At 41.2% G+C, this 10,227-nt stretch overlaps 3 protein-coding genes across 3 annotated transcripts in view; 2 read left to right on the top strand and 1 right to left on the bottom strand.

The window, feature by feature from the left end:
- Positions 1-2,893, top strand: part of gng2 (guanine nucleotide binding protein (G protein), gamma 2) — a 25,195-nt gene extending 22,302 nt beyond the window's left edge. The window contains exons 3-4 of the mRNA XM_063224205.1: positions 1,164-1,291; positions 1,788-2,893. Of these exons, the coding sequence (XP_063080275.1) occupies positions 1,205-1,291; positions 1,788-1,916 (216 nt within the window). The 5' untranslated portion in view covers positions 1,164-1,204 and the 3' untranslated portion in view covers positions 1,917-2,893. The remainder of the gene's footprint in view (positions 1-1,163; positions 1,292-1,787) is intronic.
- A 1,062-nt stretch (positions 2,894-3,955) lies between these two features.
- LOC134470177 (uncharacterized) lies at positions 3,956-6,693 on the top strand. The gene is made up of 6 exons (XM_063224204.1): positions 3,956-4,042; positions 4,140-4,274; positions 4,798-4,991; positions 5,322-5,469; positions 5,717-5,921; positions 6,022-6,693. Exons 2-6 carry the CDS (start codon positions 4,164-4,166, stop codon positions 6,324-6,326), a joined length of 963 nt encoding a protein of 320 aa, XP_063080274.1. The 5' UTR covers positions 3,956-4,042; positions 4,140-4,163; the 3' UTR covers positions 6,327-6,693.
- On the bottom strand, positions 6,445-9,721 carry LOC134469879 (uncharacterized). Its single transcript, XM_063223903.1, has 6 exons — positions 9,689-9,721; positions 9,181-9,440; positions 8,560-8,750; positions 8,357-8,450; positions 6,956-7,152; positions 6,445-6,452 (listed from the first exon to the last, which is right to left on the bottom strand). Exons 1-6 carry the CDS (start codon positions 9,719-9,721, stop codon positions 6,445-6,447), a joined length of 783 nt encoding a protein of 260 aa, XP_063079973.1.
- Positions 9,722-10,227: the final 506 nt, after the last annotated feature.

Raw genomic sequence — 10,227 nt, 5'->3', positions numbered from 1 at the left:
TACTTTATGGGTTTTGCATTATGCATTTATGGAAACGGATATTGTTGTGCATTTCCAACTTCAAATATCAAAGGATCCTTGGCTTCTAGCATTAGAATCTTCAAAAAAGTATATTTATTTCATTTTATTCCATCCTAAATCCACTTAAATGCATTGGCATACAATATTGTTTACATTTTCTATCTGATTTATTTCCGTCGTAAATCATCTTTCAAAAACACTTAAGAGCTGATACCCAATTTGTTGTTAAGTTGCCTTTGTGTTTCTTTGGTGTCCTCAAGTCATTTTTGGCCTATCAGTTAATTTGTCGCAGGATTTGTATTTAGCGCTTAAGATGGCTTAGCAGATACAGTATGTGAAAGGATTGTCTTTAGGGTGTGTGCTGATAGACCAGGCTTGTGCTCACAGCAGAAATCAACACACATACACCAGTGGTTCCCAAACTTTTTCTGCTGGGACCCCTTTAATATAAAACTTTTTTTGTGATGTGACGTAATGAATATACAGCTCATTTTACAGACAGTCTTTGTCACTCCATCTCTAAAGTTGAGGATGTGTCATGACTAAGTTGTCAATCTAATCAGCTAGGCTTTTACAGTAGCTGTTACAGCCAGAGTGGAAGACACAGGATCAAAAACAGATGCATGGCTGGACTGGCAATATGGCATACAGGGCATTGGCCCGGTGGACAGTGATTGACTTTTTGGCCTGAGCCTTCCATCAGTGGTATCAGTCCTCATGGTGCTACAGCATTTTTGCTTTTACGGTCAAAATAACTCATATAAGATGACTAAAATTTTGTCAAATGCTTTGTTGTCTCTCTCAATGCCTGATGGAAATAAAAAATAAAAATGCCCAGCCTGAATTTTCATCGAAGCTCTGCCCAGGTGGGTTGGCCCTCTCTCCCTCTTGGCATCAAGAGGTGTCATAAACAGGAGTGACTGCCATCCGAGGTGCCCCCCCCCTGTGGCGTAACTTCTCTTGCTCATTTCATACGCATTCAAGTGCACATGTCCTACACAGACAAATGAGGATTCTGAAAAACAATACCAGGATGTGTAGGATTTGGGTAGTATTGTCACTTTGTTGTAAACCTCTTTTTACTCATCTTTTGTTTTCTTTCTTTCTTTCTTTCTTTATTTCTTTCTTTCTTTCACCTGCAGAGCATTCTCTGTGAACGGGGTCTAATATCATCACCGTCTCCATGGCGACGAACAACACAGCCAGCATTGCCCAGGCCCGCAAGCTGGTGGAGCAGCTCAAGATGGAGGCCAACATCGACAGAATAAAGGTGAGAAGGGGGGCGGACAGGAGACATCGGATGAAAGTCAAACTAGTTCCTCACAGCCTTTCCTGTTCTATGGATGTCTGTGTGTTTATAATTAATGTTGTGTATAAACGCAGTTCTGGAGGAAATCTGTGAGTGATTAACAGCCGTCATTACTTGCTCCCGCCTTCACGCATATTTAAATCCCTCTTTCCCTCTGTCACCTGTCATATACGAAGGCTTCCCGAATTGTCCCACCATCTCCTCATACTCCTCCATTTCACTAGAAAACCTACACTTTCTATATACACATTGAGGGGGGGGGGGGCTGAATCTCATCCTGCATGAGCTTCGTTTAAAGCATCCCAGGACCGAGGCCAGCTAACATGCCAAACATGCATATTGTACACCAAGCACACAAGGACAAACTCGTGAAGTTATGTTTGTATACGATTGGAAATGTATAAATGTATAAACTCTGTTCTGGTGCAAAATTATGTCATTTCTGTCTATATTACAGGTGTCCAAAGCGGCAGCAGACCTGATGTCATACTGCGAGGCCCATGCCAAGGAGGACCCGCTCCTCTCCCCCGTGCCTGCCTCCGAGAACCCCTTCAGGGAGAAGAAGTTCTTCTGTGCCATCTTGTGAGCGCGGGCTGGCCGGCCGGCCACCCACACCGGGCGGCACGGAGAGCGGGCACCAGGCATCCCGCGCCTGTGGCGACTGCAATGACTCGCAACACCTCTAGCGAACTCGTGTAGCCAATGTGTGTGTTTGAGTTGTGTGTAGGGTGTGTGTGATGATGATGATGATGGTGGTGGTGGTGATGAGGATGGTTGTGGTGGATGGGCGATGATTGTCGTCTTGAGCCACCTACAATGGCTCATGCTGAGAGGAAGATTAAAACACACACATGCATGCATACAGATGAGCACACACACACACATCTTCGCACTGTGAGGTGATCCGTCAACAGTGTGTGTAGGGATGGGATGATGAAGGAGACGATGCATGTTTCTTTTCTTTTTTTAAAAAGACTTGGATACTGTCTGACCCCTGAAGGAACCCTGATGCCCACATGAAGAGGATTGTATTCAGATTGACAAAAAAAGTTTATTTTGTGGAGGACCTAGCATGTGAGTGTAGATAACATCGACAGACTCTTCTCTCCAGGACCCCTCAGTTATTGAGAAAATATGATATACTGCAGATGTTTTTGCTTACTTTGTTACTGATATCTCAGTGTTTAAGCTCTAGAAAACTCCATCCACATTTGGTTACTTGATCTAGATAGCTTTCTATTGAATTTACAATTTACGTTGCTGTTTTTTTTCTTCAGCTCTGATAGACTAGAATCAAACCTTTAAAAAAATACATGGATAAATTCAAATGATTCTCGTTTTCTATAAAGTGCTTGTACATATTTATACAACAAGCATCCTCTTTTCAGGTTCCTTTCTATGACAATTATTTTACTAAGTATGCCTGGTGCCACTCCTTCTTTCTACTCTGTATGACTGTGCTAGCAAGTCAAATGTGCTGTAATGTGCTCTGCTGACCTCACTTCCTGTTTCTATTAAAGGTGGAAACTGATTGGATGAGTGCATCTGACTACCAGTCTTCTAGTGTACATAAAACATTCACCATTTCCCAATGTCCAGTGTTCTAGCCTTGCTTGGATGTGAAACACCCAGTGATTGGATACTCTTTTGTGAACTCCGCAAAGTATCCACTCACTGGGCGTTTCATGTCCTAGCAAGGCTAGAACACTGTATATTGGGAAACAGCCATTGTGTTGTGAATAATGCCCTTGTGAATAATGGCTTTGTGAATAATGTGTAATCTGGCTCTCGCTGGATGTCGCCAGATGAATGTGACTCCACCTTGGTCCAGAAACATTCATCTGGTACTATGGCCGTACGATTAGCTCTCCAAAGGCATGGTTTTATCAAAAGTCCTTACACGTGATTGAAAAAAGTAGGCCTACTTCTCTTGACTTTACATTTTAAATGACTTGCTACTTTAAGATTTCAAAACGTGACTCCATGCAAGCCACCATTGTTTTCTGAAACAACATTTCAGACAACATTTTTCACTCATTTTTCATTTTTCACTTTTTTCCCCCTCACCTTTTGGTTACATCGCATCTAATCCCGTGATCCTGTTTGGTATAAACCTCTTGAAGTTGTGGAAGATGAGCAAATATGAAATTCCACTGAGATCTACTGTAAGTGTGGCTTGCAAAACTGAGCGGAAACACACATATCTGGCTAGAGACGGGGTCCGTGTATATTTTGGTAATTGGATTTTCTGTTTTTGAATGGGAATTAAAAAACAAAAAACGACTGGTTTATTTGATTTTCGTTTTAAAGCCCCAAACCAACAATTGAAAAACGCAGCATTTTTCTTTCATTTTCATTTTTTAATTAGGCCTACACTTTAAAAAATGAAATTCAAAGTCAACACAAACGGAAAAACGGACCAAAACCAAGCATTATTCATTATCCTCGCACCGGAAGTTGCCATTCAGACTGCAATAAAGCGCGAATAAAGCGATAATAATGTCTTTGGAGCCCTACTCAGAAATTATTCTAGAATTGGCTAAACAAGGCCTGTCATCGTCAGAAATCTCTGCGCGCATTTCAGTGGAAAGTGGGGGCGGAAGAGGATTTTCAGCCCGGAATGTGCGAAAGTACTGTGCTGACAACTGCGTAAACTTGAGGGGGTTGCCCGAGGAACATCTGGAGTTGGAGGTGGCAAAAGCCATAGCCGAGGTATGAAAACTGCACTCGTCTTTGATGGGCCTATGTGCATGTGCAAAGCAATTTATTTCGATTGGTATGGTGAAAGCAGGTCATTTGTTGTTTCTAGACGGGACCAACATTTGGCAGAAGGATGATGAAGGGGTACCTCGCCGTGAAAGGGGTAGGCCTACATGCTGCAGAGACTCGTATAGGATCAGTGCTTAGAACTATACACCGACCTTACAATGAAGCAAGACGCCAGGTAGGCTATACAAATTCAAGATGTTTGAGGTAGCGGTGTGTCACTTATCTACTGGCGCACTTCTGTGTTCCAAGGCTACTTTATAACCATCGCAATTACTAAGACATACACTTGTAGATGAAGCTGATGAGAAATCAATTCATGGATCAATGATTATAGTTAGCATAGGATAGCCCCGAAGTGTAAGGTCATCCTGCCTCCCTCCAATGCGCAACCCCATGCTGCCACCCAGTGGCCATATATTATACCTAACATCAGCATCCTTTCCCTGGGGTGGGCCAATGGCCCTAAAACTGAACATGGATCATCCTCTCTCAAGGTTATTCAATAGCAAAATAATTCATGGGCTAAAAAGAGTCCAACGAGTCCTATTGGCCACATCCAAACTGAGCCTGTAAGTTAAAATAGCCAAGCATGAAACTGACTCAAGTAGGCTAGCCTAAGGTTAGGTGTAGCTGTGCTGGATCTGTTGAGGATAATGTTGAAGCCTATGTTTTGTCACATTATTTTTGTCTTCTTTTAGGGTGCTCGCAACCTCAACCCCATACCATACCAAGCAGACTACATGGGACAGAAGATTCATCTGGACCAGAATGAAAAGTTGCAAATGTTTGGGGTTACACATGTTGTAGCCATTTACGGCTATAGCAAAAAGATTGTTGGTCACTCCACCATGGCCATAAAAAATAACCTTACCATCTATGAAGATGTTTTCAGGTAACATTGTGTAGTTTGTGCACATATAACAGTATTCAATCATTTATATGAGCCAAGCCCGATGCTGGCGAATATCAATATGATATCAAGATTGCGATATGTAGACTGTGATTTTGGATGTCCTACAAAGAAAAGCTGTAGTCCCCTATAACTGACAGGCTCTTATACTGCCACTGGAAATAGTATCCATAAGCGAATGTGACAATATGCTGTCAGCGTAACAGTTAGCCTACTTTATAGCCGAATCATTTACATTTTTAAAAGAATGATTTTGAATGGTTACATATGAAAAGCTTTGCACAAATTAAAACCAACTTTTTCATCCAATAGGCCTGCAATACTAGCTAATGGGATGTGGGACCAGGTTCGCGTGGACCACGGGAAGGAGTTTTATTTGACGCTCTTCATTCAGGAGCTGCTGTCACCTCATCGCTACACTCAAGAGAGAAGACCTTACTTGCAAACTCCATCCACAAGGGTACAGTTCAGTATGTTCTATAGTTGCTGCACCAACACACACTGTGGCTGTCCCTGTTGAAATTATTTGTTAATATGTGTTATTGTTTATTTCAAAACAATAATTTGTTTTAACAGCACAGTCTTATTTTTCAGAATTGCAATGCTTTCCAACACACTTACTGTAGAGAAGTCTGCAAAATGTAGTGTAAAAGACATTTTTTCATTTGACCATTGGAATAAATTAATGTTTTTTTCCTCATATTCAGAATCACACAGTTGAACGAATCTGGCCAGAGATAAATAGCCGTGTCAACTACCCCCTGAAGAAAGCCCTTCTGCAGTTGGTGGACCAGGAATTGCTTGACATGGATGACAGTCTTGTCAAATACTGCGTGTCCTGCCTGACTGGTCAGCTGTGCCAGATTGGTGTTACAAGAGTGGTGGAGTCTTGGAATGCTCACCGTATTCCAGGTAAAATAACCAGTATTGCAAACATCAGAAGAATTAGAACAGAATAAAAACAGACACACATACAGTAAGTCTCAATGTCAACAGTATCTTTATTTTACAGGAAAAGGAACACCAAACGACTTGGCTGGCAGTGGGTGTCCCAAAAAAATCCCACAGGAGCTGTTGCCTCACTCAGCTGAAGCAGCAGAACTTTACAGACAGCAGCTGGGATCCACCCTAACACCACAATCTACCTTTGGAGTAGATCCATTTTTAACAGAAGAAGACAAACTAATGGCTGAGAAACAGTTTGCAGAACAATATTCTGACATTTCTGAACTGTTGTCTAGAGCAGTCAACAATGATTTCACACCATACAAAGAGGCGCTTCTCTTTCTCATTACCACAACTCAGCGCAATGTGTAAACATTTGGGTTGAGATTTGTAAAAAATACAAGAATGTAAAAGAGTGGAATTAGTGGCAGTGGGCGTATGAACTCTGACCCACGTAAAAAGAATAAAACAAAATAAAAACAACAAACACTCAGTACTCTGTAAACAAAATAAAAACAACGTAAAAACACTCGCTACTCTGTAAACAAAATAAAAATACTTATATTACTCCTCTTCAAAAAGAGACCTCAGGACAGACAGTGCCTCAGATAGGCCCTTAACTTCAAACATGCTGTCTCCTTCAACACTTCCCCTACATTTTGCACAGGTGTCGGAGTTCCTATGCCACTCCTCCACACAAGTTTTGCAGCCAATGAGGGTTTGGCAACACTGCGTGAAGATTGGCTCGGTCATCAACTCTAAAACACAAAATGAGAAAGACTTGTCAATTAATGCATGTGTCTTCGGTTAAATGTTCTTGGTGTATTGGATGTGCATTATGTAACAACTTTGTTAATTATAAGAATATCTGTTACTGTACATCACAAAAATAAAGTGGCTGGCACACAGCAAACATTGGTTAGATACTATAAAACACAAGTGTTTATTTGTTAATGAAATTGTGGCACACACCATATAAAATAGATCCATTGGGTACTTACTCAAGCAAAAAGCACAAGAGAACCCATGCTTAATGGCCGGTAGCTGTGATTGAGTCAGGGTCAGTCTTTTAACTGCAGCCAGATCGGTGAGCTCCCTGATTGCAGATGTAACATCCGGGAGACTCTGTGATGCAAGAACCAGCTCTTCAATTTTTTCTGTGACCTCGGCAATGCCTCCAACCTCTTCGTTTTTCCGGCTGTTTCACAGAGGATATAACACACACAAAAAATAGAGGTTAGATATGTACTTGATATGGTGAGCAGGATTGATGATGGCGGGGTAGAAGCTTGACCTTTGCAAAAAAAGCATTTGATTTATAAAATAGAGCAGCCATTTAGGAAGTGTATTTGGCAGGATTTCATACTTCAAAAGGTGTAATGTGTAAGATTGTGGCCAGAATAGGTATTGCAACTATGCTGCTCATTTAAACTGTGCTGACTATTGCCAATTTTGATCTTTTCATGAATATTACTGAATAATAAACCAATATTTACTAGTATGACCAAAGGACAGCACGTCTTGCAATGTCTATTGTTGGAAAAAATGTTACACGGTGCACCCTTAAGGGGGGCTTTGTTTATTAGTGGCAGACAGGGTATAAGGGAATGCAAACCCAATGTATGGTGTGGCCTATACGAAGATGGCAATGGCAAAATTGTCTGAAAAGAGAAGTAAAGATTAATAGGTAACACTTTACTTAAAGCCAACATTGTAAGCGCATTTGTAACAAATTATAACGCACATTATAATTACTTACAACGTATTATGACTACACTCATAATGCTTCAAGATGCTTTATATATTAACAGTTATGAATAACTAAGAATCTAGCTTATAATGCTTTATAAATCCAAGGGTGTCATGAGTGCTCATGACTGGCTATAAACTATAGGCTGCCTGATGGGCCTTAGTACATTTTGAGTACCTATACCCCTCTATGCACAGACCTGGATGATAAACTGTCATAAGGTCTCATACGATGCTATAATATTTCATGTGAGATCATAAGTTGTCAATGTGTGCTCTAAGTAAAGTGAAGTTCATATGGATGCATCTATAATGCACTGTATAATGCACATCTATAATGCATCATAATGTACTGTAAGCCCCATCAGGCCGCCTGTAGTTTATATCCAGTCATGAGCACTCATAATACCCTTGGTTTTATAAAGTGTTATAAGCTAGATGCATGGTTATTCATTACTGTTAACATAAAGCATCATGAAACATCATCAGTGTAGTCGTAATGCGTTGTGTGTAATTATAATGTGCATTATAATTTGTTATAAATGCGCTCATAATGCGCTATAGATATGGGCTTCATAGAAAGTGTTACCGATTAATCTAACAGAAAAAATAAAGCAACAAAAAGGAGCAGAGTTCAGTGTAAATGAGCCTACCTCATTCTCCTCCTCTTGGTGCCCTGCAGGTCTGTGAAGTCTTTTTCTGGGACAGCAAGAACTTTTCTGGCATTTTGTCTCCAATAAGGTGACCCTTGGAGTAGGAGTGGAGGCCAGGAGAAAACATTTCAGTTGAAGTGGATCACTCATTCAAAATCAAAAGCACAAACTCCAAACAGACAAGCATAATGTATGTTACCCACCTGTTGTTCCCTCCGATTCCACAATAGCATTCCCCTGAGAATCCGTCAAAATCAAATTCTCCGCACTCCCAATGGCTTCCTTCACTTTGGCAGCGATCCCCTGAAGAGAGGCCTCAGCTTCCGAAAATCTCACCATGACCATCCTGCTCACACTGAGCTTGCCGCTAAGTGCCTCAGCAAGGTACACGGATCTGGATAAATTAAACAAGTAGAAATGATAAGTAAGCCGGGCCAATGAAGACCCAGGGGAAACAGATGGTTTAAATACACAGGGAGGGGTAATCAAAACAGGTGAGAGACAGGTTTCAAAATTAAACACAAACCAAATTCCCACGGAATATGTCAGACCGCATGGCAAGATAGGGCATATCACACAAGACATAAAAGGGAAACATAAACAAACCAATGGTTTTGGAATGTAGGCCTATTGGTAGAAGAATTCAAGTGCTCAGTAGCCTACTTCAATACAATTACATGCCTTTTTCCACTAGGCCACTTATGTCAACAATAACAAGATCAGAGGTATCTAGTCTACAAACAAAAGCATGGGTAATGGTGCTTGTGTACAACCTATTATAGGCTACAGTAAGCTTATCATTTCATAGGTGACTTAAAAGTTACCTTTGAAACGTTTTGTTTGAGGCTCTGGGGAGAGCAGCGGCACCCAGCAGTGAGCCACTGGTCACTGTACTACTAGTCGGAGGCCTTGAGAAGGCAAAGCGTTGCCCCGTACTTGATCCTGGGGCGGCGACATCGTCCTCCCCGTGAACTTCATAATGCCCCCTTGGACACAGGTCCAGTGAGCTGAACATTCCTGACGAATCGCTGGCAAATATCGCCACATTAGCGTCGTCTGTAAGGTACAGACTGTCAACGGAGACCTAAAAACACAAAAGTCAAATACAATTAGCCAACTAGGCCTAATATTAGCGGCATCACACGTTTTTCAAAACCATTTATTCAATGTGATGAGGGTAGCGATCCGAACTAACTGGCCAAAACTTTTAATTATTTCTACTTGAGATGAAAAAAGAGCTACCATGGCGAACACAGTAGGCTAGGCTAGAGGCTCTGATATTACTATCATTAGGCATATAATTATTCGTAGTATTGGTGGTAGTTTACTTACCTGGAAGATCCTGCTCAACTTGAAGACCGTCATGTCCTCTTCACGCAAGCTTACCCGCTTACTCTTCCTGAATAAATTGTACTGAACTTGATCCATATTTCTCCAACTCCTGCTGTAGTCGTCGATGCTATGCTAGGCCTTCTTCAGTCCCGGTTGGACCATTGACATGTGCTCCTGTCTGACTTCCGGTGCGAGAAAAATGAATAATGCTTGGTTTTGGTCCGTTTTTCCGTTTGTGTTGACTTTGAATTTCATTTTTTAAAGTGTAATTAAAAAATGAAAATGAAAGAAAAATGCTGCGTTTTTCAATTGTTGGTTTTGGGCTTTAAAACGAAAATCAAATAAACCAGTCGTTTTTTGTTTTTTAATTCCCATTCAAAAACAGAAAATCCAATTACCAAAATATACACGGACCGAGACGGGTTACCTCGTGTGGATAAAGGTAAAGGCAGTAGGAGTGTGACAAAGTTCAACCCGTTAATTCACGTCGTACCTCCAGTGGCACGTTAGTCATTGAAAAGTTAAGTACCATAGTACAA

The sequence above is a fragment of the Engraulis encrasicolus genome, chromosome 19 (assembly GCF_034702125.1).
Source record: "Engraulis encrasicolus isolate BLACKSEA-1 chromosome 19, IST_EnEncr_1.0, whole genome shotgun sequence".
Classification (NCBI taxonomy): domain Eukaryota; kingdom Metazoa; phylum Chordata; class Actinopteri; order Clupeiformes; family Engraulidae; genus Engraulis; species Engraulis encrasicolus.
This window is presented reverse-complemented; position numbering and strand designations above follow the sequence as displayed.

What these genes read in the sequence shown, in the direction of transcription:
- LOC134469879 (XM_063223903.1), bottom strand. Translation starts at nt 9,721, where the DNA reads ATGACGGTCTTCAAGTTGAGCAGGATCTTCCAG. An exon ending in GGAATCGGAGGGAACAACAG is followed by an intron (nt 8,451 to 8,559) that starts GTGGGTAACATA and finishes TCCTACTCCAAG; the next exon opens with GGTCACCTTATTGGAGACAA. An exon ending in ACCAAGAGGAGGAGAATGAG is followed by an intron (nt 7,153 to 8,356) that starts GTAGGCTCATTT and finishes TCTGTGAAACAG; the next exon opens with CCGGAAAAACGAAGAGGTTG.
- LOC134470177 (XM_063224204.1), top strand. Translation starts at nt 4,164, where the DNA reads ATGATGAAGGGGTACCTCGCCGTGAAAGGGGTAGGCCTACATGCTGCA. An exon ending in ACAATGAAGCAAGACGCCAG is followed by an intron (nt 4,275 to 4,797) that starts GTAGGCTATACA and finishes GTCTTCTTTTAG; the next exon opens with GGTGCTCGCAACCTCAACCC. An exon ending in TGCAAACTCCATCCACAAGG is followed by an intron (nt 5,470 to 5,716) that starts GTACAGTTCAGT and finishes CCTCATATTCAG; the next exon opens with AATCACACAGTTGAACGAAT.